Source organism: Molossus molossus, unplaced genomic scaffold (genome assembly GCF_014108415.1).
Source record: "Molossus molossus isolate mMolMol1 unplaced genomic scaffold, mMolMol1.p scaffold_m16_p_22, whole genome shotgun sequence".
NCBI lineage: Eukaryota > Metazoa > Chordata > Mammalia > Chiroptera > Molossidae > Molossus > Molossus molossus.
The window spans coordinates 22,161,779-22,187,482 of NW_023425358.1; the positions used below are offsets into that span (position 1 = coordinate 22,161,779).

At 43.0% G+C, this 25,704-nt stretch overlaps 1 protein-coding gene across 3 annotated transcripts; it reads right to left on the reverse strand.

Annotated features, from left to right (window-relative positions):
- Positions 1-3,225: 3,225 nt before the first annotated feature.
- HSCB (HscB mitochondrial iron-sulfur cluster cochaperone) lies at positions 3,226-25,317 on the reverse strand. Of its 3 annotated transcripts, none has more exons than XR_004961318.1 (6): positions 25,010-25,317; positions 23,847-23,943; positions 23,435-23,529; positions 22,742-22,886; positions 21,794-21,841; positions 3,226-3,346 (listed from the first exon to the last, which is right to left on the reverse strand). XR_004961318.1 is itself a non-coding variant. In XM_036276704.1 (6 exons), exons 1-6 carry the CDS (start codon positions 25,243-25,245, stop codon positions 3,255-3,257), a joined length of 708 nt encoding a protein of 235 aa, XP_036132597.1. In that variant the 5' UTR covers positions 25,246-25,295; the 3' UTR covers positions 3,226-3,254. The 3 variants fall into 3 exon arrangements, 2 of the variants coding, with proteins under 2 accessions (XP_036132597.1, XP_036132598.1); XM_036276704.1 differs by having other exon boundaries at positions 23,440-23,529; positions 25,010-25,295; XM_036276705.1 differs by lacking the exon at positions 3,226-3,346 and adding an exon at positions 17,280-17,475 and having other exon boundaries at positions 23,440-23,529; positions 25,010-25,295.
- Between the last annotated feature and the right edge of the window lie 387 nt (positions 25,318-25,704).

The window sequence follows — 25,704 nt, forward strand, 5'->3', positions numbered from 1 at the left end:
AGCAGAAATTAATTTTCTCAGAGTCTGGAAACTGGAAGTCTAAGATCAAGGTACCAGCATGGTTGGTTTTAGTTTCCAGAGTCTCTTCCTGACTTGTGCACGGCAGCCTTCTTTCTGGCCTTCTCACAGGGCCTTTCCCCAGTGCATGAGTGTGGGTAGAGTGAATAAGGGAGCCCTCTTCTTAAAGGACACTGATCCTATTGGGTCAGAGTCCCACTGTGATGACTTCATATAACATTACTTCCTTCCCTAGAGGTACACCATCTCCAAATACAGCCACACTGGGGTGAGGGCTTCAACATAGGAATTTGTGGCAGGGGGCACACACTTGGTCTATAACACCATGCCTGACACCAGAGCAGACCTAGTTTCAAATTAGTAAAGACCTCTGATTTGTTCTGACACTCTATTAGGAATGATGTGGGGTTGGGAGATGGGTGCTTAATTTGCTTCAGAGTCAGAAACTTTAATCCAAAAAGGGCTGCTAACCTCTCATTTGTCTAGAAGTATACCTCCCATAGGGCTGTCAGGGAACACTTAAAAGTTCCAGGTTCTAGAAGTCCTGCTAAACTTAAGAGTTTAGACTAAAAGAGAAAGAATTTGGAGGAGGGGAGTAATCCCTCTGACTCAGAAGCCATGACTCAGAAATAAATTCTCTTTTATTTATTCCCCAAGTCAGAAATGACTTGCTGGAAAGCCCAGTGACCTTTCCAGTTGATGGCAACAGGTAAGGGAAAGTTTCTTTGAAGTTCATCCAGAGATGTCATTTTAGGCAATATTTATCTGATTTCTTTTTGTGGTCAGATTGTTTTGGTCCTGATCATTGTTCTGAAGAAGGAGTAAAGATTGTCTGCGGAAGTATATCAAACACTCCTTTCATCTTCTTTAAAGAAGAACCCAATTTAATCAGGACATTTGCTTGCATTGTAATTATTTACTTAAAGGACTCCCTGTGTGTTGGCAGACAAGTAACTCCTTCTCCTTGTAAATTGTGAGGGGTTGGAGATTGTACTGATATTCCCAAGAACCATTAAGCCAGACAGCTGCTGTGGTCAATTTTCCTTCACAGGATCCATAAATCCTCAAATGTTACTGAGTATAACTGGATCATGATTCAGAAGATATAAATTCTTAGACAAGGATGAGAGAGGATGCAAAGGAGCTGCAGTTTTAAGCGATGGTAGTATGTAAACTGTGGTTCAAGACGCTGAATTTTTAGTTATAAACAAGCAATTCTCTACAAGAGTTTGAATGTTTCCTGGAACTTTTAAATCAGAATTTTCTGTTTTAATCTTCTTTGATCCAGAGCCTTAAAAAAACTTTTGTTTCTGGAAATGAATCAAGAACTAAAACGAAATTTCCAAAGATCCAAAAAGGGATGTAGACTTGCCTCAGGCTGTGTTAAAGGAACATGGAAGTCATGACAAGAGACTGTCAACTGTCCAGAGAAATTAAAGGTGCTTTATCTCAAGGTAGAGCTGAAAATGTGGTTAGTGTTTAATACCAAACTGATTCTTTGATAATATTAACTACATTTTGAAATGTAAGCCAGAGACCCTTAGGTAGCTTTGCATGGTTACCAAACAGAATAATAATGTTATTATTATTTTTTTCTTTTTTTTTTAGAGAGAGAGAGGAAGGGAGGGGGAGAGAGAGAAAACACTGATGAGAGAGAATATGGATTGGCTGCCTCCTGCATGCCTCCCACTGGGGATTTGTCCCACAACCTGGGCATGTGCCCTGACCAGGAATTGGACTGGTGACCTTTTGGTGCATGGGTTGATGATCAACCACTGGGCCACACCAGCCAGGCTCTTTTTTCTCAAATCCTCACCCCAGAATTTCTCCATTTTTCTTCAGATAGAGTGGGAGGGAGGGAGAGGGAGAGGGAGAGGGAGAGGGAGAGAGAGAGAGAGAGAGAGAGAGAGAGAAACAACGATGTGAGAGAGACACACTGAATGGCTGCCTCCCACACAACCCAGACCAGGGCCAGGGACAAAGTGCAACTGAGGTACATGCCCTTGACCAGAATCAAACCCGACTCATTGGTCCGTGGGCCAATTAGAACAATTGCTGAGCCAAACTGGCCAGGGTGCATATAGATATATACTTTTAAAAATATGTTTTTATTTATTTTTTAGAGAGAGAAGGGAGAGAGAGATAGAAACATTGATGTGAGAGCCCTGGCCAGTATGGTTCAGAGGTTAGAGCGTCTGCCCTTGGACCAAAGAGTTGGTGGGTTCAATTCCAGTCAAGGGCACATTACCTCAGTAGCGGTTCCATCCCCGGCCCAGGTTGGGGTTGTGTGGGAGGCAACCAATTGATGTGTCTCTCTCACATGGATGTTTCTTTTTTTTTTTTTTTTTGTTCAGATAGAGTGTGGGAGGGAGAGAGTGAGAGAGAAACATCGACGCGAAAGGGACACGTCGAGTGGCTGCCACCCACACGACCCAACCAGGGCCGGGGACAAACTGCAACCGAGGTACATGCCCTTAGCGGGAACCGAACCCGGGTCTCTCAGGACCGCAGGTTGACGCTCTAACCACTGAGCCAAACCGGCTAGGGCTCTCACATGGATGTTTCTTTCTCTCCCCACCTCACTCTAAAAAAACAACAACATTGATGTGAGAAACACTGATTGGCTGCCTCTTGCACGCCCTCTACTGGGGATTGAGCCTGCAACCTGGCCATAAGCCCTGACTGGGAATAGAACTGGGACCTCTTAGTCCATGGGATGACGTTTAATCCACTGAGCCACACGAGCTGGGCTGAAGGACATATTAACAAGAGGAATATCTGTCAATAAAGGTCTTGCCATTAGGAAAAAAATGTAGTTTAGGGCAAAGGTTGGCAAGCCCATGGCCAAATCTAGTCCACTGTTTTGTTAAAAAAGTGCTACAATGGCAAGTTGAGTAGTTACAACAGAGGCAATATGGCCCACAAAGCCTATAATATTTACTACCAGGCCCTTTGCAGAAAAAGCTCGCCAAACCCCTCCTCTAGGGCCTTAAGTCACCCCCACCCCACCTCCTCATCCATTGGTCTACCTGGGGGCATGGTATATCAGCATCACATGAAAAACTGACCACTCATACTCTGGCTAGACTTTCAGCTGGCATGACAAACGTTGCCATCCATTAATGCTTGAGCCACAGGTTTAGTTAAGATGATATAAAAAGTTAAAGCATATCTAGTCTCAATTAGCAGAAGCCAGAAAAGAAATATGGAAGAACTTTATTTTTTACACTTTAAAATTATAAGGGAATCTTCTTTAACTTGATCTTTTCTTCTATATTTGAAAAGTATCTCATCTTTGTTAAAATTTCCTTGGCTTTTTCAAAATCATCTGAAATAAACAGAAACATTAATGTGAGACTACATTTCAATCAAGAATAAAACTACTAACAAGCAGCATCTGGTCTCAGTGAGCCCCATACCTCTCATTACGTGGCCCCAGGCCTGGCACTAGAAGCAGCCAACTTTGGTTCACAACTTGGCTTTTCCTAGGCACCTCCAAGCCCAGCAAAAGCAGCAGACATCTGCAGATCACTTTGTAGCTTATGCCTGGTGGCCCCAGGTAGAACACAGGCAGTGGCAAACCTTGCACCAGAGACAGCACACCCAGTGGACAGCTTTAGACCACATCGAAGCACCACCACCCAACCACCTCCACAAGTGACACACTCAATGAGTGGACTCAGTGGGTACCAGGACCTTGCTGAAGTAAGTCTGGCTCTGTGTGGTGGACCCCTGCACAGCTGATCCTCCAGAGTAGTCAGAGGTCAGTGGTCAGTGGGCACAGCCAGTCTTTGTGGTTGATCAGCCTGAGTAAATCCCTCCCATTGATGTGCCAACAGCAATCAAGACTCAATTACAACAGAAGGGTGTACAGTCCACACTAGGGGTGCACCTTGAGGGCCCAGCTGGGGTGGTCAGGGAGGCTGTGCCACTGGATCCTACAGACATCTACAACATGGGCCACCCTACAAAGCCTAGGAGACATAGCAACTCTACCTAATACATAGAAACAAACACAGAGAAGCAGCTAAAATGAGGAGACAAACATGTCCCAAATGAAAGAATAGAACAAAACTCTAGAAAAAAAACTAAAGGAAATAGAGATAAGTAATCAATCAGATGCAGAGTTCAAAACACTGGTTATAAGGATGCTCAAGGAACTTAGTGAGACCTTCAAGGAACTTAGCGAGACCTTCAAGGAACTTAGCGAGACCTTCAAGGAACTTAGTGAGAACATCAACAACATAAAAAAGGACCAGTCAGAAATGAAGGATGCACTAACTGAAATAAAGAATAACTTACAGGAGACCAGCTGGTGTGGCTCAGCGGTTGATTGTTGACCCATGCACCAAGAGGTTACTGGTTTGATTCCTGGTCAGGGCACATGCCCAGGTTATGGGCCCGATCCCCAGTGGGGGGCATGCAGGAGGCGGCCAGTCAATATTCTCTCTCATCGATGTTTCTATCTCTCTCTCCTCCTCTATTCCTCCCTCTCTAAAAATCAATAAAGAAAAAAAAAAGTAACTTATAGGGGACCAATAGTAGAGTAGGTAAAGCAAAGAAGCAAACCATCAATTTGGAATATAAGGAAGCAAAAGACACCCAATCAGCCCTGGCCAGTTTGGCTCAGCAGTTACAGCACTGGCCTGTAGTTTGGGGAGAACCGGGTTTGCTTCCCGCCAAAGGCATGTACCTTGGTTGCACTTTGTCCCCGGCCCTGGTTGGGTCGTGCGGGTGGCAGCCACTCAATGTGTCCCTTTCACGTCGATGTTTCTCTTGCATGCGCGCGCTCTCTCTCTCTCTCTCTCTCTCTCTTTCTTCCGCTTTCTCCCTCCTGCTCTATCTGAATAAAAAATGGAAAAATGTCCTTGGGTGAGGATAAAAAAAAAAAAAGAAAAAAAGACACCCAATCAGAACAGCAAAAAAAAAAAAAAAAAAAAAAAAAGAATCCAAAACAATGAGGGTAGTGTAAGGAGGGGACAACTTTAAGCATGCCAACATTAGCATCATGGGGGTGCCAGAAGGAGAAGAGAGAGACCAAGAAATTGAAAACCTATTTGAAAAAATAATGCAGAAAACTTCCCTAACTTGGTGAAGGAAACAGACATACAAGTCCAGGAAGCACAGAGAGTCCCAAACAAGATGAACCCAAAGAAGTCCACACCAAGACACATCATCAGCAAAATGCAAAAGGTTCAAGACAAAGAATCTTAAAAGCAGCGAGAGAAAAGCAGATCATTACCTAAAAAGGAGCTCCCACAAGACTGTCAGCTGATTTATCAAAAGAAACTTTGCAGGCCAGAAAGGAGTGGCAAGAGTTATTCAAGGTGATGAAAAGCAACGACCCACAACCAAAATTACTCTGTCCTGCAAAGCTATCATTTAGAGTTGATGGATATATAAAGAGTTTCCTAGCCCTGGCTGGTTTTGCTCAGTGGTTAGAGTGTCGGCCTGCAGTCCAGAGAGACCCGGGTTTGGTTCCCGCTAAGGGCATGTACCAAGGTTGCAGTTTGTCCCCGGCCCTGGTTGGATCGTGTGGGTGGCAGCCACTCAATGTGTCCCTTTCACGTCGAAGTTTCTCTCTCTCTCCCTCCCTCCCACTCTGTCTGAACAAAAAATGGAAAAATATCCTCGAATGAGGATAAAAAAGAAAAAAAGAAACAGCGATGAGAGAGAACATCGATTAACCACCTCCTACAAGCCCCCCACTGGGGATTTGGCCCACAACCTGGGCATGTGCCCAGACCGGGAATCAAATTGGCTACCTCCCAGTACATGGGTCGATGCTCAACCACTGAGCTACACTGGCTGGGCCTTTTTAACCATTTTTTTTTTTTTTTTATCTTCACCCGAGGACATTTTTCCATTTTTTGTTCAGGTAGAGCGGGAGGGAGAGAGAGGAACAGAGAGAGAGAGAGAAACATCGACGTGAAAGGAACACATCGAGTGGCTGCCACCCGCACAACCATCCAGGGCCAGGGACAAACTGCAACCGAGGTACGCGCCCTTAGCGGGAACCGAACCCGGGTCTCTCAGGACCGCAGGCCAACGCTCTAACCGCTGAGCCAAACCGGCCAGGGCTTTTTTAACCATTTTTAAGTGTAGAGTTCAGTGGCATTAAGTACATTCACATTGTTGTGCAACCAACACCACCATTTAGCCACAGTAATCTTCTCATCTTATAAAACTGAAACACTGTACTTGGAAACAATAACTCCCTATTCCCCTCCTTACTCCACCTCGTGGGAACCACCATTCTACTTCCACCACTAGAGTAAGTGGTATCATAGAGTATTTATTTTTTTGTGACTAGCTTATTTTATTTAGCATAATATTCTTAAAGTTCATCATGTTGTAGCACATGTCAGGATTTCCTGCCTTTTTGAGGCTGAATAATATTCCATTGTATGTATATACCATATTTTGTTTATGCATTCAACCACTGATGGACACTTGGAATGAATCCTATGAACATGGGTGTTGATAAGAATTCTGTCCTTGACCAAACTCTAGCCAGGCTCCTCAGAGCTCTCTTCTCAACTAGGCCTCAACCTTGACCTATACTAACATTCGCTAACATAGCTTCAAATAGCTCAAGGCCATATCCCTAGGATAATCCTGGCCCCTCTTAAAATGCCTGCCTAAGTAAATTCAAAGCTGCCAAAAGAATTTACTATTTATTGCAGCCAATACCTAAAGATAGAGCCCGTTTCCCAGGCTCTGTGGGAGGGTAGGAGCCTAACTTCAGTAAGTGCCGGTTAGCAAACCCAGATGGGTTTCACATAGACCAACTCCCCACTTCCTGCTTTTGGAATTTTCCCCTTCCCTGACTCTACTGAATCCCTGTGTACCACTCTCCCCCATTTCCTCATTTTCCCTTTAAAATGCCCAGTCATGCTCTGGTCAGACTGGTTCAGTGGTTAGAGTGTCGTCCCGAAGACCAATGAGTCGTTGCAGGTTCGATTCCGGTCAAGGGCACGTACCTCGGTTGCGGTTTGTCCCTGGCCCTGGTTAGGGTCGTGCAGGAAGCAGCCAATGGATGTCTCTCTCTCACATAGATGCTTCTTGCTCTCTCCCTCTTTCCCTCTCACTGTATCTGAACAAAAATGAAAAAAATATCCTCAAGTGAGGATTAAAAAAAAAGCCCAGTCACAAATTGAAGTTTAGTTCACACTGGACTCTTTACTGCAATAGTTATTATTATTATTTATTTTTAATCCTCACCTGAGAATATTTTTCCATCTATTTTCTGACAGAGTCGGAGGGAGGGAAGGAGGGAGAGAGAGAGAAACATCGATGGAGAGAGACACAACTGGTTGCCTCCAGTACCACCCCTATCAGGGCAAGGGACGAATAACAACCGAGATACGTGCCCTTGACTGAAATCCAACCCTGGACTCATTGGTCTGAAGGCCAGTGCTCCAACCACTGAGCCAAACCGGCCAGGGCACAATAGTTATTACTGATTAAAATCTGTATTTAGCACTTTAATGTCTGACTTTGTTTATATTTGACAATTATCTGGCAACATGACTCGGATTTGTATTGGAAACACCATGAAGGCCTTGGTTATAACAACCAGACCTTTCAACACGCAGAGGCCTTTGTCTAATCTCTAGTCTGATGCACATATGGGTATCCGGTGGTGAGTCCAACTCCAATTCGCCAGACAAACGTCTGTTAAAGCACAATGAGGACAGATTTTGATTCTTACAATTCTGGGTATACTCTCTGAAGCTAGTTTAGAGTCCCAGGCTTCTTCTGAAAGGTACTCCCCGGGCTAGAATTCTTTTTGGCTCCTTGTTTCCAGTGAGGATTGACTCCTGGGCTGAAAATTTTCTTTTTCCTGGCTCCTTGTGAGACTCTATTTGAGTCTGCTCCTCCATGGGAACTTCTCAGTCGACTGAAACCTCCCTCTCAAACTCCTGCTGACTCTATGTCACCATAGTGCTCTGTCCATTTCTTATGACTTAGGACATTTTGGAACTTCTGTGGCTTTTTTGGGAAACTTAAGATCTCCCCAAACTATCTCCTCCGAGACTTCTCCTTCTCATTACCCCCACTCCTCCTTCCTCCTTTACCACGTTCCATCTTCCCTTCAGCTGCCTTGCATCCTCTGATATGTCCCCCTTCAAGCCCCTACCTCCTCCACCCCTGTACACCCTGCCAGACCTTTTCCTTCCCACTCCCACCCCTCACTTCTATAGTCCATGGAACTTTGGGCTTCCTGTCCCCACCGGGGCCTCTCAAGGGACTCAGGTACCCCCAAAAGCAATTACCTGAAGCTGAATAAGGAAAAAAAAAAAAAAAAGCTAATTGGAAACAGACGCTTAAATCCCTAGTTTACATAAGATTATATATCAAGGCCAAAAATAAAATAAAATAAAATAAAATAAAACAAAACCCTTAAAGGTGTTTCCAGAAATAATGGTGGAAAGCTTTAGCTCTCATGTTGAGCAGGTAACCTTTAAGTTGCTCCATAGCCAGAAACTAGATTTGGGTAAATATATGAAATGGAGCAAAAGTGAGAACCAACCACTCTTATATGTAAACTGAGTTTTATATTATTGTCTTTTTTTATGCCCGACTTACAGCTAAAATCTTAGAATGAAAACCATAGATCTCTATCTGTGTTGGCCGGTCTGTTATGTTTATCTATATAAATGATATTTTCCTACCTCTGGATGGTATTACCAAATTAATTTTTAAAATCCCTGAAAGAAGTTGTATCTGAATTGGATTAGAGAGAAAGATTTATATAAATGAAATCTTCCTAAACATCCAGAAATATAGGAACTAACTCAAATGTTTTTCAGTTTCAAAATTTAAATAAATATTTGGTAATAAGACTTAGTTTGATATTACTGGTTTAATAAATTGTCAGTAGTAAATATAATGCAAGTATACATTTTTATTCCACTTGGGTTTACCAGTCAAACTAATATTATATTAGATATTTAAGATTATAGAAATGATAAAATTGATATTACTCAAATTAAATTATTTCAAAAAATTATTTTAATAATAATTGTTTTATACTATGTCACCTAAAAACATTTCCAAAATCTTTTTGGCAACTTGTACCCTTAGAGACATGCTAAATTAAATAATAGATATTCATTAAGTATCTAATTTCTAAATAAGATAAAGTGCTGAAACATTCATTATTAATTATTAAGCATTAGTTTAAGTTTATATACTTTGGCTTCTTATTTTTAATATTTTAATCCTCACCCAAGGATATGTTTTGTTTTTTTTTTTTTTTTATCCTCACCCGAGGACATTTTTCCATTTTTTGTACAGATAGAGTGGGAGGGAGAGAGAGGAACAGACAGAGAGAGAGAAACATCGATGCGAAGGGACACATCGAGTGGCTGCCACCGCACGACCAACCAGGGCCGGAGACAAACTGCAACCGAAGTACGTGCCCTTAGCGGGAACCGAACCCGGGTCTCTCCGGACCGCAGGCCGATGCTCTAACCGCTGAGCCAAACCGGCCAGGGCAAGGATATGTTTTTTTTTTTCTTTCTTTTTTTTAATCTTTATTGTTGAATGTAGAATGTATTACAGATGTTCCTCATTTTTTCCCCACTGACCCCCCTCCTCCTTCCTCCCGCCCCCCTCCCGCCTTTTCCCACACTATTGTCTGTGTCCATTGGTTATGCATGTAAGTTCTTTGGTTTATTTCTTCCCACCCCCCAACCCCTTTCCCTTTGAGGTTTGTCAGTCTAGCAATGAATTTGTACTTCTTAATCCCTTCACCTTTTTCACCCATTCCCCCAACCCCCCTCCCATCTGGCAACCAACAAAATGTTCTCTATATCTATGAGAATGTTTCTGTTCTGCCTGTTCATTTTGTCTGTAGATTCCATTGTTGATAGATATGTATTCATTGCTATTTTGTTTGTTCACATATTTTATCTTTTTCAAAAAGACCCTTCATCATTTCATACAATAACGGTTTGGTGGTGATGAACTCCTTTAACTTTTTCTTGTCTGGGAGAGTCTTTATATGGCCATCGATTCTAAATGACAGCTGTGCAGGATAGAGTCATCTTGGTTGTAGGTTCTTGCTTTTCATCACTCTGAATATTTCTTGCCACTCTCTTCTGGCCTGCAAAGTTTCTTTTGAGAAATCAGCTGACAGCCTATGGGAACTCCCTTGTAGGTAACTAGCTGCCTTTCTCTTGCTGCTTTTAAGGTTCTCTCTTTGTCTTGAACTTTTTGCATTTTGATGATGATGTGTCTTGGTGTAGGCCTCTTGGGGTTCATGTTGTTTGGGACTCTCTGTGCTTCCTGGACTTGTATGTCTGTTTCCTTCACCAAGTTAGAGAAGTTTTCTGCTATTATTGTTTCAACTAGGTTTTCAATTTCTCGTTCTCTCTCTTCTCCTTCTGGCACCCCAAGATGCGAATGTTGGCACGCTTGAAGTTGTCCCGGAGGTTCCTTACACTATCCTCATTTTTTTGGATTCTTTTTTCTTTTTGCTGTTCTGATTGGGCATTTTTTTCTTCCTTATATTCCAAATCGATGGTTTGCTTCTTGGTTTTACATACTCTACTATTGAATCTGTGTAAATTATTCTTTATTTCAGTTAATGCCTCCTTCATTTCTGACTGTGCATCAATCATTTCTGACTGGTCCTTTTTTATGCTCTTGAAGCCCTCACTAAGTTCACTGAGCATCCTTACAAGCAGTATTTTGAACTCAGCATCTGTTAGGTTTCTTATCTCCATTTCGCTTAGTTCTCCTCCTGGGGTTTTCTTCTGTTCTTTGATTTGGGACCTGTTTCTTTGTCTCCTCATTTTGGCTGCCTCCCTGTGTTTGTTTCTATGTATTACTTAACAAGCGGTATGGGGCTAGCTAAGACCATATGCTGCTTGTTTGTAAGAATTTAGGAAAACCTGAAGCAGGATCCAAGACAGGCCAAACCTATGGTTAAGCAAGTGGCAACACTTGGGTGGGCCTGAAAGTTGGGTGGGGCGGGGCCTCAGGGAATCACCAGGGTCGGGCTCCCAGTGTGAGCCGGGTTGCTGGAGTGCCAGGTATGGTGACTGTCTGCCGCCCCAGGGTAGGACTCACCAAAGGAACAAAGGCCTCTGACAGCACGTTTGTCCCGGAGAAACCCCCTCTCTAGCCCTCGCTCCAGTGCCAAACAGCTCAGTTCTTCCCTGTATGTCTCTGGTGCCCCTCGAGCTGCCTCCCCTCCAAGCTTAGAGGGAGTGAGTCCGGCAAGTCCGTGCGCGGGCCCTTTAAGAGCTGCCTGAGGCTCCAGCAGCGTCAGCTTCCCTGAGCCTCAGTTCCCGCTGGTTTTTCCACCCTGAAGTTATGGGGATTCTCTTCCTGGCACTGGAACCCTGAGCGGGGCACCTGATGTGGGACGGGGACCACTCAGTCCTCAGGGAGGACCTTCCCAGCCGAGTTGTCCTCCTGATTTTAATCCGCCACACCTGGGTGTGGGACCAGCCCATCCCCTCTGCCCTCCTACCAGTCTGGATGTGGCTGCTGCTTTAATTCCGTAGTTGTAGGACTTCCATTCAGCTTGATTTCAGGCGGTTTTGAATGATGGTTGTTCTGTAGTTTAGTTGTAACTTTGATGTGGTTGTGGGAGGATGCGATACCGCGTTTACCTACGCCGCCATCTTGACCAGAAGTCAGGATATGTTTTTTAAAAATTGATTTTGAGCCCTGGCCAGTTTGGCTTAGCAGTTGAGTGTCAGCCTGTGGACCAGAGAGTCCCGGGTTCGGTTCCTGCTAGGGGCACATACCACAAAAAAAAAAAAAAAATTGATTTTGACCTCTGGCTAGTTAGGGTCAGTGGTTAGAGCGTTGGCCCGAGGACCAATGAATTGCGGATTCGATTCTGGTCAAGGGCACATACCTTGGTTGTGGTTCGTCCCCAGCCCTAGATGGGGTCCTACGGGAGGCAACCAGTTCATGTCTCTCTCACATTGATGTTTCTCTCTCTCTCGTTCCCTCCCTTCCTCTCTCCTTCTGACTCTATCTGAAGATAAATGGAAAAATATCCTCGAGTGAAGATTTAAAAAAAATTGATTTTGAGAGAGGAAGGGAAAGAGAGAGACAGAGACAGAGAGAAACATCGATTGGTTGCCTCCTGCATACTCCCCGACTGGGGATTGAACCTGCAACCTTTTGGTGTAAAGGATAACACTCTAACTAACTTAGCCATCTTGTTTTTATATGGTTTAGAGAAGCCATATACTTGAGTCTGTTAACAAACATGTTCTCACCACATTAAAAAAAATGTGTTATAAAAAGCATATACCTCTAGAAATTATGAGGTTGTATATTATTAAAATTTGCTAATCTGCTGACAGAATACTGGTACATAATAACTCTCCATTGTCTACTTCCTAGTTTTCTTTGTAAAATAAAGATTTCTAATGGTTTTAATTTATAATCAATATATAAAAACAAAACTACTAGAAACAGAGTAAAGGGAAACCACTTTGTATACAAAGTATGGACAAGTAGGATGTATTTTTATATGAAAGGTATGCAAGAAATGAAGAAATGTGTTTTTGTTAAGATAAAAAGGAGAGTGATTTTGTCTTAAAGTAGAATGTAAAAGAGGGAAAGAGTTGGAGAAAATGTGAATGGATATTAAAAAAAGTTGTAGGTTTGTGGAAAAGGAAATGTTTATGTTTCAAGGTCAAAACTGGCTGAGATTAAGTGGATTTACATATAAAGTGTTTATTTTTGAAATGAACTTTAATATCAATGCTGTACTAATACAAAACCAGAATTCAGTTTTCTCTTTGTTAAAAGGACAAAATTTCTTAAATTACTGGTATGCTTTTAATAACAGATTGTAAGAGGCTTTTCTTTACCCTTCGAGACATATATTTTTTTGTCTTCTCAAAATAATTTCCTGTAGCCCTGGTTGATATGGCTCAGTTGATTAGGTGTCGTCCAGTGTACAGAAAGGCTGCCTGTTCGATTCTCTGCCTGGGTTTCAGACTTGATACCTGGTGGTGGTTGTGCAGGAGGCAGTGGATCGATGTTACGCTTTCACATCAATGTTTTTTTTTTCTCTCTCTCTCATCCTCTTCCCTCTCCCTAAAATTTAATTTAAAAATCTTTAAAAGTTTTTTCCTGTGCTTCATGTTGTCTTTATCATATCCTTGATCACTTAAGAGACCCAAGTCTTCTCATTTACTATTCAAAGAGCTAATGTTTTGTTTCTTTTTTTTTATGTTACCTTCTGTATTTGCCTTCAAAATCTTTTATTTTATTTTTTTATCCTCACCCTAGGACATTTTTGCATTTATCTTCAGACAGAGTGGGAAGGAGAGAGGGGGGGAAAGAGAGAGAGAAACATTGACAAATCAAGTGGTTGCCACCCGCACAACCCCAACCGAGGCCGGGGACAAACTACAACTGAGGTACGTGCCCTTGGTGGAAACCAAACCCGTGACTCTCTGGTCCACCGGCTGAAGCTCTAACCGCTGAGCCAAACCAGCCAGGGCGCCTTCCAAATCTGTTATCACCACTTTGGTTAAATAGATAACTAAGTATTGTTTCTCAATGACCTATGATCTTATTTAATTAAATATTCAAACCTTCTGACATTTTTGACAACATTCCCCAAATCAAATTCTAAAAAAAGTCTTATTTTTTTAAATTTAAATTTTTTATTGTTGACAGTATTGCAGATATCCCTCATTTCCGCTTCCTTTGCCCACCTCCACCCAGCCCTTGCCCCGCCTAAACAAAGTCTTCTTGAACTTGAACTGAGTAGGAAGTTTCCAAGAGGGTCCCTGGAAAACCTCAAAGGATTTGTTCTCTCACCTCATAAAGAGAGATTTGAAACAAATTAGGTTTGATATATTAAATTACATGGGAAGCAGTGCCAAAGAAGAGATACTTAACCTTTCCTAGGTTATATTTGTATGGGTAAAATGTTATTATTTTAGAAATTGTATAATTCATAGAAATTTGTCGATGCCATCACTATTCATAATATGTCCTGGTAAAATGTTATCAATCTAGTTATTATTTTTAAATGTGTGTATTATATAAACAACCATATATATTTTTTTATCCTCACCCTAGGACACTTTTGCATTTATCTTCAGACAGAGTGGGAGGGAGAGAGGAAAAAAGAGAGAGAGAGAGAGAGAGAGAGAAACATTGACGTGAAAGAGACGCATCGAGTGGTTGCCACCCATACAACCCCAACTGGGGCCGAGGACAAACTGCAACCGAGGTACGTGCCCCTAGCGGGAGTCAAACCCGAGACTGTCCAGTCGGCAGGCCAATGCTCTAACCACTGAGCCAAATTGGCCAGGGCAACTGTGTTATTTTTATAATGAACTCTCATCGGATCTTTAACTATGGTCACTTCATTTATTTATTTTAATCCTCACCCGAGGATATTTTTTCCAGTAGAGAGAGAAGGAGAGAAATGGAGAGAGAAACATCAATGTGAGAGGGACACATCAACTGGTTGCCTCCCACACAACCCCAACCAGGGCTGGGGATGAACTACAACCTCAGTACGTGCCCTTGGCTGGAATCGAACCCGGACTCATTGGTCCGAGAGTCGACGCTCTACTGCTGAGCCAAATCAGCCAGGGCTAACTATGGTCACTTTAATTAAGTCTTTTGCTATCCACAGATAGTGGTTGTTTTACTCTGATACTTTTCTTAAAGCTTCTGCAACCAGCTACAGGACAGACTACTTGTATTTAACAAAAAGGGAAAGGACTTAAAGAGAAAGGACTGTGCCAGGAACTCTGGGTGTACAGGCTTCTGATGGCGTTGCTTAAATAATTCTGAAATAAACTAATAAATGAAGTCAGAATTTCTAAAAGCCAATGGGTTCATAAAATTGCTAACCCAGGATTAAGCAGAACAAAATTAATTACATGGGATTGAGTAATCTGATAAAGAGTGACTATAATTTTTTATATTTTTTGTTTGAAATATTGCTGGCTCTTAAATGTTGTATTTTCCAGATATAAGAAAATCCTGTGCTGTTTTCTCTTAATCTATGACTCACAAGCTATCTATGACTCATAAAATCTAGTCAATTTTACTTTCATAAAAGTTAAAACATTCATTTTCTTCCCCAGACTGATCCCTCAAAAAATTTGAACCTATTACTGAGTATTCTTATTTTCATAGCAATATAGGTATTTGCATAGGTTCAATGAGGATATGTCCTCTTGCCCTGGCTGGTTTGGCTCAGCAGTTAGAGCGTCGGCTTGTGGACCAAAGGGTTGAGCGTTCGATTCTGGTCAAGGGCACGTACCCGGGTTGCAGGTTCCATCCCCAGCCCCTATCAAGGTCATGTGAGAGGCAATCAATTGATGTGTCTCTCTCACATCGATTTTTCTCTCTCCCTCCCTCCTTCCCTTCCACTCTCCTTAAAACAAACAAAAAAAATCAATGGAAAAATATCCTTGGGTGAAGATTAAAAAAAATAAAAATAAATATCAATAAAAATATATTAAAAAAGAAAAGAATATGTCCTCTTTGTGATAGAACATAATTAAAACCACCAGTTACATTATGAAGGCTTTGAATAGAATGTTATATTTGAAAATGATGCATAAAATGAGGTATGACCCATTTTAAGGAACTAAGGTTGACTCTTGGAGTTGATGCTTACAAAGCCCTTCTGAATACACTGGCTTGGTATCTGGCGTAAAGAGTTTTCAGCTTTACAGGAGAGTAAGTAAGGTAACTTCCTGGAAGGCCCAGGAAACTTAGGATATTGTGGGGAGCTTGAGAAGAGAGGAATTCACTCACTGAGGTGAAGCCTGACGGAGGATTTCTGGCTTGACTTCCTAGCACTGAGAGGTTTTTAAAGTCCAACCTGAGATTCCTTATAACAACTTCCATAAAGAAAACTACAAAAGGCCTGTGTGGTCGATGACCATTCTTGCTGGAGTTACATAAATAATCAGGCCAAATTTAATGAAGCTAAAACTATTTTGTAAATAAGAACAATCTTACTGTATCTCTGATTAAAAAAGGAGATGACTGTGGAGAGGAAATTTTATGTTTCAGTGAAAAAGTATAACACACTCTGTGGGTTATCAGAATCTAGACTTCTAGTTTCCTTCAGTATCTGGCCACAACTCTACAAACTGATGTTTCCAATTTTTCTCCTTCCCTCCTGACTTGGTGTCACTAAGAGCTAAAGCCTGACTGCCTACATCCTTATTGGGACTCAGGTTATCTTGTAGTTGCCCCTTTCCTCCAGGATCTGGAAAAGTCCTGTAAACTGAAGCCTGATAACTTCATTTATTTATTTTTTTATCCTCACCCGAGGAATTTTTGCATTTATCTTCAGATAGAGCTGGGGCCGGGGGGTGGGGGGGGAAGAAACATCAATGAGAGACACAGACACAGCGACTGGTTGCCACCCACATGACCCCAACCAGGGCCGGGGACAAACTGCAACTGAGGTACGTGTCCTTAGTGGGAACCGAACCTGGGACTAGCGGTCCGCGGGCCAATGCTCTAGCCACTGAGCAACACTGGCCCGGGCGAAGCCTGATAACTTTAGAGCTGCTAGTACACGGGCCACCCAGAGAGTCCACCAAAATGCCTATTATCTTCCATGCTCTGTGGAAACAACCATGACTGTGATAATGATGTCTATGCCATCACCACATTCAAGTTATTAACCAGGATATTCATCAGGTTGCCACTGCCACCCTCATGTTATCATCTAAAGATGCTTAAAGAGTTCAATGTCTTGCCCTGGCTGGTGTTGCTCAGTTGGCTGGAGTATTGTTCTGTACACCGAAAAGTGGCAGGTTTGATTCCTGGTCAGGGCACATACCTAGGTTGCTCGTTTGATTCTGGTTTGTGGTGCATGTGGGAGGCAACCAAATGATGTTTCTCTCTCTCCCCCTTCCTCACTCTCTCTAAAAAAAAAAAGGCAGACAAAGTATGACATATTTAAAAAAAAGAGTCCGGCCGGTGTGGATCAGGGTTGAGCATCAACCCATGCACTAAGAGGTCGCTGGTTCGATTCCCGGTCAGGACACATGCCCAGGCTGTGGACCCAATCCCCAGTAGGGTGCATTCAGGAGGCGGCCAATTGATGTTCTCTCTCATCGATGTTTCTATCTCTCTCTCCCTCTCAATTCTTCTCTCTCTAAAATCAATAAAGGAAAGAAAAAAAAAAGAGTTCAATGTCTTCTTAAGTGGCTGCACTCTTGACTCAGAAACTGGTTTATAGTCTGCTCCAAACAGTAATCTTTGCTTTTCTTTTTGTTTCCATAGAGATACTCATTAAATGCCTGATTGCTCATGTTACTCAGCAAATATCCTCTACTGTCTCAACAGATGCTTCAGCTGGTCCTTAATAAACAAAAGGTGATCAAATGAGAAATCAACTTATATTGTTCAGAGGAAAGAAGATGTCTTCTAGCTGTCTTTTTCTGTTTGTTCCAGCCGACACCTGTCTTCCAGGCTCTGTGGGAGAGTAGGAGCCCAATTTTGGTAAGTACCCGTTAGCAAACCCAGGTTGATTTCACATGGACCAACTTCCCCTTTCCCACTTTTTGGAATTTTTCACTTCCCTGATTCTACTGAGCCCCTGCCCTGCCCGTTTTGTCATTCTCTCTTTAAAATGCTCTGTCACAAATCAAAGTTAAGTTTTGATCATGCTAGACTCTTTTCCCTATTGCAATAGTTATTACTGATTCAAATCCGTCCTTACCACTTTAACCTAGTATATGGCTTTATCTTTTTCTTTTTTTTAAATCCTCACCCGAGGATATTTTTCCATTTTTCTTTAGATAGAGTAGGAGAGAAGGAGGGAGAGAGAGAGGGAAACATTGATGTGAGAGACACACATGGACTGGTTGCCTCTCACATGACTCCTGGACAAGCGTGGGCCGATGCTCTAACTGCTGAGCCAAACCAGCCAGGGTGGGTTTGTTTATCTTTGACAATGCAGATATCTCTTTGAGTCCCTGCTGTCAATTCTTTAGGTATATACCCAGAAGTAGAATTGCTGGATTATATGGTAATTCTATTTTTTTTTTATCTTCACTCGAGGACATTTTGCATCTATCTTCAGATAGAGCAGGAGGAAGAGAGGGGGGAAGAGAAGAGAGAGAGAGAAACATCAATGTGAGAGAGACACATCGAGTGGTTGCCACCCACACAACCCCAACTGGGGCTGGGGACAAATTGCAACTGAGGTACGCACTCATAGCAGGAACCGAACACGGGACTCTCCGGTCTGTGGGCAGAAGCACTAACCTCTGGGCCAAACCCGCCAGGGCTCTATTTTTAACTTTTTAGGAAAAGCCATATTGTTTTCTTTCTTTTTTTTTTTATCCTCACCTGAGGACATTTTTCCATTTTTTGTTCAGAGAGAGAGGTAGAGAGAGGAAGAGACAGACAGAGAAGCATTGACATGAAAGGGACACATTGAGTGGCTGCCTCCCACACAACCCAACCAGGGCCAGGGACAAACTGCAACCGAGATATGTGCCGTTAGCGGGAACTGAACCTGGGTCTCTCTGGACCGCAGGCTGATGCTCTAACCGCTGGCCAGGGCTATATTGTTTCAGGGCTATATTGTTTTCTAAAGCGGCCACACTATTTTACATTCCCAACAGTGCACAACAGGTGCAACCTCACACCCTTGTTAACATGTTTTATTTTCTGTGTGCTTTTTTTAAAAACAGTAACCATCCTAATGTGTATGAAGTTATCTTATTGTGGTTTTGATTTTCATTTCCTTCATGACTAGTGATATTGAGTATCTTTTTTATGTGCTTATTGGCCATTTATATATTTATATTTTTTACTCTTTATTGATTTTAGAGAGAGAGGAAAGGAGAGACAGAGAGAGAAACATTGATGAGAGGGAACGTCGACTGGCTGCCTCCTGCATGCCCCTCACTGGGGATTTGGCTCACAACCTGGGCATGTGCCCTGACTGGGAATTGAACCAGCGACCTCTTGGTGCATGGGTTGACACTCAACCACTGGGCCACACCGGCCGGGCCCATTTATATATTTTGTTTATATGTTATATTTCTTTTTGTTAATCCTCACCCGAGGACATTTTTCCATTGCTTTTTTTTTTTTTTTAAGGAGAATGGAAAGGAAGTAGGGAAGGAGGGAGGGGAAGAGAGGGAAAGGGAGAGAGAGAGAGAGAGAGAGAGAGAGAGAGAGAGACAATGACATGAGAGAGAAACATTGATTGGTTGCCTCCTGCACGACACTGACCGAGGCTGGGGATTGAACCTGCAACCCAGGTATGTGCCCTTGACTGGGAATCAAACCTGAGACTGAGACGTTTTGGTCCTCGGGTTGACGCTCTAACCACTGAGCCAAACCGGCCAGGGCTGCATGTTGTATTACTTAAGCTGGGTGATACGGACATAGGTGTTGTTCTGTTATTATTCTTTAAATTGTACTTACACATTATTATTTTTCAAAATTATATTTTATAATTAAAAAAATAAAAATATACAAGGCACAATAGGAGCTGGGGGTGGGTCTTGGTGGACTACAATCTGACCTTCTTAGCCTGTGGGCTGGGTAACGTGGGTTTTAGGCTGACATGTAGGGTTCCTGTCTTTTCAGCTGTTAATCTATATTTCCCCCCATCTTTTTAGAGTCCCTCCCTGTGTGTGCTTCTCAGAGTCAACTCCTACAGTCCCTAAAAAGTAGGCAGCATATGTGTAAGCCTATTCTCTTGGCCCTAACTGATTATACTGGATTGGACATCTGGCTAAAGCTGGGTCAATCAAATTCCCTCTGCTAGAAAGATGATAAAAATCCTTGTTCCTTTAAAAAAATTTTTTACTTATTGATTTGAGAGAGAGAGAGAGGGGGAGAGAGCGAGACTGATTTGTTGTTCCACCCACCTATGCATTCATTGGTTGATTCTTGTATGTGCCCTGACCGGGAATTTTACCTGAAACTTTGTCCTGTTGGTATGATGCTCTAAGCAACTGAGCTACCCGGCCAGGGCCAAAAGGCCTCGTTCTCATAAGGTAATAGACCAAGGAGGACTAAAGAGTTATCCAGTGGGAGAGGCCACTTTGGGGCACCATATACCAAAAAGGAAGCAGATAGAAGTGGTTTTTAGAGAGGAGAGGAGGATGGAAACAACTGCCAGGGGCATAGTCCAGGACCTGCCAAGTCCAGGACCACAGTCTTGGTTCCAGGTTGCTTTCTGGTTCCCGGGTTCTTTCTCAGAAAAACTCTTATTACACTGTACTATAATCTCTTCGGATGCTGGGAGGTACTCTGATTCCTTACAATAACTTCCCTTTATCTGGGCTACCATGAGTGGCTTTCTGCTTCTTGCATTTAAATGAACCCTATGCTTCCCTGGCCGGTTTGGCTCAGCGCTTAGAGCTTCGGCCTGCGGTCCCAAGAGACCCGGGTTCGGTTCCCGCTAAGGGCACGTACCTCGGTTGCAGTTTGTCCCCAGCCCTGGTTGGGTCGTGTGGGTGGCAACCACTCGATGTGTCCCTTTCACGTCGATGTTTCTCTCTGTCTCTCTCCCTCCCACTCTATCTGAACAAAATATCCACAAAAAAAAATGTCCTCGGGTGAGGATTAAAAAAAAAAAAAGAATAAACTAACAAATAAATAAATGAACCCGATGCTAAAAGGCCATTACAGTAAAACCTTGCTATAATGGACCAATTCGGTTGATGGGAAGTCCATTAAAGCTGAAAGTCTGTTATATAATAAAGTAGGTTTTCCGAATGGGTATGTTAAAAAATTGACAAATTAGTTAATCCGTTTTTACTTACATAGACATGTGTAATTAAATATATATGAAAACTTTAATTTCATAGAAAGTTCTCTATATGTATTACTATAATTTTAAATTTATACGGAATAGGTCTAGTAAATTTGTGCATTCTCTAGTTACCAGGCACGTGGCTGGGGCGTGGCTTAGCGCATGTAGGAGCATCAGCCAGCACTCCCTATTAAGACTTCAGGAGAAAGTCACACCATCAGACAACAGAACCAATTACTGCTTGGGATTTGGTGTGGTCATGTGCTATCATTCATTGAACATTGTTTACAAGTAGTGAATCTTGGATTTAAATATGTAGACTATAGTTGTAGATATGTAATGTTTATTTATGTCAGTGAAATTACTATTGTGTTTTTTTCAACATATGGCCTATTTGCTAAAATTTGTAAAAAAAATAACAGTGAATAACAAAAAATAACCTGTTAATTTAAATGTAAGCAAATCTTGGTTAAAAGCATCTTAAAATTAACAGGATATTAATTTTTACATATGACATAGGGACCGGAAATTTTGTCTGCTAAACCCAAAGTCCGTTAACTCAAGGTCCGAAAAATCAAGGGTTTACTGTATTATCTTAGTTAAGGTGTGGCACCAGTCAGAAATGGATTAAAAGGCTGTTCTTGCTTAAAAATAGCTAGCAATGGATATAGTCTCTTCACTCTGAAAGCCAGGACAGTGGGGACAAGGATGAACATTCCACAACTGTAATTAGGCAGAGCTCATCTTATCTTCTTTCCTACTTGTTAAAGGGGAATGAAAGCACTTTCTCTCATCCCATCTTTCACTGGCATCTCACTATTTTTGGCACACAGCTTGTTTTTCTAGCAAGACTGAATTCTGAAGGCAAAAATGTCCATTCATCTATATTTAATACCTCCTCATGTAACTATCACAAGATGGATATATAATAGTTACTTGTTGAATGGATGTTTGTACCTCAGTGCTTACAATTTTTTTTTATTTGAGAAAGTCAAGAAATGAAGATAGTACCTTGTTCAAAAGCTCTGCTCACACTGTCAGTCAGTTCTTTCTGTTTATCTGAAAGACAAAACCATTATCTTAATTTTTCTATTTAAATAGACTCATGATATGAAGACAAGGCTGCATTTCAGAGGTAAGGATGTTACAGGTCTAATCTCCAGAAAAAATTGGCTTCAGTATACTTAAGAAAAAAACATTCCCTGAATCATGACGGTAATGAGCATGTATTCTTTTTTGTTGTAAATCCTCACCCAAGATATTTCTTGGTTCATTTTTAGATAGAGTAGAAGGAAGGGGGAGAGAGAGAGAAAAACATCAATGTGAGAGACACATCGATTGGTCGCCTCCTACACGACCCTGACCAGGGCCAGGGATCAAACCTGTAATCCACGTATGTGTCCTTGACCGGGAATTGAACCTGAGACCATTTGGTCTGAGGGTTGAGAGGGCTGGCGCTCTAACTGCTGAGCCAAACTGGCCAGGACCTAATATGTATTCTTTTTTGTTTTTGTTTTTTTAAGTAGGTGCCCCTAGCGGAAACCGAACCCAGGACTCTCTGATCCTCAGGCCAATGCTCCAACCACTGAGCCAAACTGGCCAGGGCCAATATGTATTCTTTATTTATTAATTTTTTTAAATCCTCACCTGAGGACATTTTTCCATTTTTTTTTGTTCAGATAGAGTGGGAGGGAGAGAGAGGAAGAGAGAGAAACATCGATGTGAAAGGGACACATCGAGTGGCTGCCACCCACATGACCCCAACCAGGGCCGGGAACAAACTGCAACCGAGGTACATGCCCTTAGCGGGAACCGAACCTGGGTCTCTCGGGACCGCAGGCCGATGCTCTAACCGCTGAGCCAAACCGGCCAGGGCCCAATATGTATTCTTTATATTAATTTTTCACTTAACCACGTAAATGAACTCATAAATGCATTTGGTGACATTTTATCTTTTACCTCTGACAACAGATTCAATCTCTTCCATGGCAGCTTCACTTTGAGCTTCTGCGAGTTTTTCATTGATATCCATTATTTCCATGAGGAATTGCCCGTCCACTTCATAATCTGTTCCTTCAGAAATCTCTACTCCATGGAGCTTTAGCTATTGGGGCATAAAGCAGGGGAAATAAGTTTTGTTTAAGAAACTATTGCCAACATCATAAATCCTACTTAACCTTCTGAACAGAATACCACTTGGAAAACTTGAACTGTCCTAATAAAGAAAGTGTGAGGTTAGTGTGCTGGAAACATAGACTGAGAAAGTAATCCTTGGATGGGATCCCTTTCTGCTACTTAGAAGTGTGTGACCCTGGGGGAGTCATTTCCTTCATTTGTGCGTTTGACTAGATTTGTGAAGATGCTATAAATCCTAAAATTCTAAGTTACTTCCCTCCCCTCCCAACTCCCCAAATTACTTTCCTAAAACCCATTACCATCGAATCCTTGAAGTTTATAGGAAATGGTTTTTAAAAATGCAACCGAGCAAATAAGATCTACAGAGAATATTCAGAGAAAACCAGACTCATGTAGTGTCTTTGGGTCCCTGGACTGGCTCAGGGCTCAAGCACTCCTTTGCTGAATACAGGGGAGTGGCTGTCCCTTAGTGCAATGGACAACAGGCAGTCACACATAAAAGGGTTGGAAAATCACCTTACAAGGTATAGTCCTCTGCTCAGGGGGGTCAGAAGAGTCTTATAGGCATCATTCACCAGAGTTGAATGCTTCTTTGAGAAGTCCTTTTCAGTCTGTTAGTGGAGATGAAGATAATCTTACTACTATCCAAATCAGCCATCTTACATGAATAAACTGTTTCATAAAATACTGATGGGCAGGAACCTAAGGAAGTGACCAAAGTAGAACTGGTGTAGGATGAGCTATATTTATTGTCAACTGATGGGTTCTAATTCTGCAGGACAGGACCCTGGCTGGCTGGGGTCTGGCTGCCGCAGGGTAGAGCTGGCTGTCCAGCTCTGTCCCTGATAATTACATAACCACAAGGCCACTGCCACCAACCCAGAATGCACATGTGTTTGAGTATGATTAAGGGTGGCCAATAGACTACCTGAGACCTCTGGCTGAAGAAATCTGGGTGGACAAGACGCTGTAGTTGCTGGTACCTATGCTGGAGCTTTGCAGTATCAACTCTGAAGGAACGGTTGCTGGAAGGAAATCAAGAGATGAAATGCATGCATCAAATATATACTGATTTGTACACTATGGGCCTGGTTCCTGTTCCCATAGGGAATATGCAATAAACATGAAGATAGTGATAATTTTCAAAAGTGGTAGGTTCTGTGAAGAAAAACAGACTAGGGGAAGAAAGAGTGGTAGATGTGGTGGACAAAAAGATGGCATTTGAGCTGCCATCTGAATAATGACGACGAGTAATCAAAGATCACAGGAAAGAGCTATTCAGACCAAGGCAACAGGCTAGTTTGGCATCCTTGAGAAACTTAAAAGGTTAGTTTTGTTACTGTAGCCCATCATAAGTGCTCAATGACTAGTGGGGGCAGACCTCAGAGTTAAGGGGAAGGGGTATTACAGAATCTCACCTTATCTTTCTAAAGCCACAGTCCCTTCATCTCAGTTACCCACCTTGTCTTAATCCAATTCCTTTCACTTTCTAGTCTCAGATCCTGCCCCATCTAATCAGTTTAGCTCTGTCCAAACTTCACCACCTTTTCAAGCTACTCAACTTCCGAAGAAAACAGGAAAAACACCCATTTCTCAGACCCTCTCCCTCCAGTTCTCACTTATACCTTAGACTGCGCCCACAATATTAAGTTTTTTTCTGTTTCTACTCCCTTATCTTGGATAACACCTCAATACTCCTTTCTTATAAATTTCAACCCAAATTTAATCGCTCTGACCCTTCCCTCAAGTCTCTTTAACGCTCAAGTAACCCTACCCTCAGGCCCCGCCCCTCAAGTCTCCCTCCGTGTAGCCTCCAGCACTCAATTTCCCCTAACTTTATTCCCCGCCCCTCCAGCCACTGAGGTCTCCATCCCCTAAAGCCCTAACCCCAGGCCCGCTCCTCAGTTTCCTTTTTTTCAAGTCACACCCCATACTCCATTTCCCTAGGCCCCATCTCTTGGTCTCTAGGGTTCCGCCCACCTATCTAACCCGTCCCACTTCTTCCTTAACCTAATCGGCCCTTCCCTCTCGACGCCAGCTTCAGCAGAAGTCTCTCTCGTCCTACGCGTTTCCCGAGACCGCCTCCCGTACCAGTCCATAAGGCTGAAGTGGTCTCGAGTGGGGTCAGGTGGCTGCAGCGCCCGGCACTGTGGACAGAAGAACCCGTCCACACGAATGGGCCCCCCTGGACCACCGCAGTTCCAACACTGGGGGGAGTTGCTTCCTGCCAGCGACGGAGCATTGCAGCTTCGCTGTCTCCTCCCGAGCACCCCTGTCGGCCACAACCCCCACACCCGGGGCAAGGCCCCGGTCCGCCCGCCCCACATCTGGCTCGCGGCCTACTTCGCCGCGGTCACCTGTGTCGGGGGAGGACGGGAAAGAGCGGCCGACTAGACCAGTGCTGCTAATTGGCTGGAAAGCTAAAGGGGCAGGGTCACTCGGGGGAAACCTTGATTCTGAGTCCCGCTCTACGTTTTAAACTACAACTCCCAGCACGCACTGAGGCCATGCTTGGACGGCTACATCCGCTGCTCCTCATTGGTCCGGCAGCGGTGGAGAGGTATTTCGATTGGTTGAGGGTGGAGTTTGTATCTGTTTAGCGCCACGCGGCTGGCTGCGGCTGCTGTGTGTGTCTATGTGTAGCTCCTGCAGGTGGGCTCACGCGGTGAGTCTTAGAGGGGAACTTCTCTTGGGTGTTTGGGTGTTCGAATCCAGTCCTCAGGGTCTTAATGCGAGCTGAATCTCCCAAGCTTCCGTGTTGTCTTCTTTTTGAACTCGGGCGGGGG

Excerpts from the sequence above, each read along its gene's own strand:
- HSCB (XM_036276704.1), bottom strand. The coding sequence starts at position 25,245 with ATGTGGGGCGGGCGGACCGGGGCCTTGCCCCGGGTGTGGGGGTTGTGG. Across the intron at positions 23,944-25,009 it reads CACTTCAGCCTTATGGACTG|CAACCGTTCCTTCAGAGTTG; the intron begins GTACGGGAGGCG and ends ATTTCCTTCCAG. Across the intron at positions 22,887-23,439 it reads TGAGCAGAGGACTATACCTT|CTAAAGCTCCATGGAGTAGA; the intron begins GTAAGGTGATTT and ends ATGCCCCAATAG.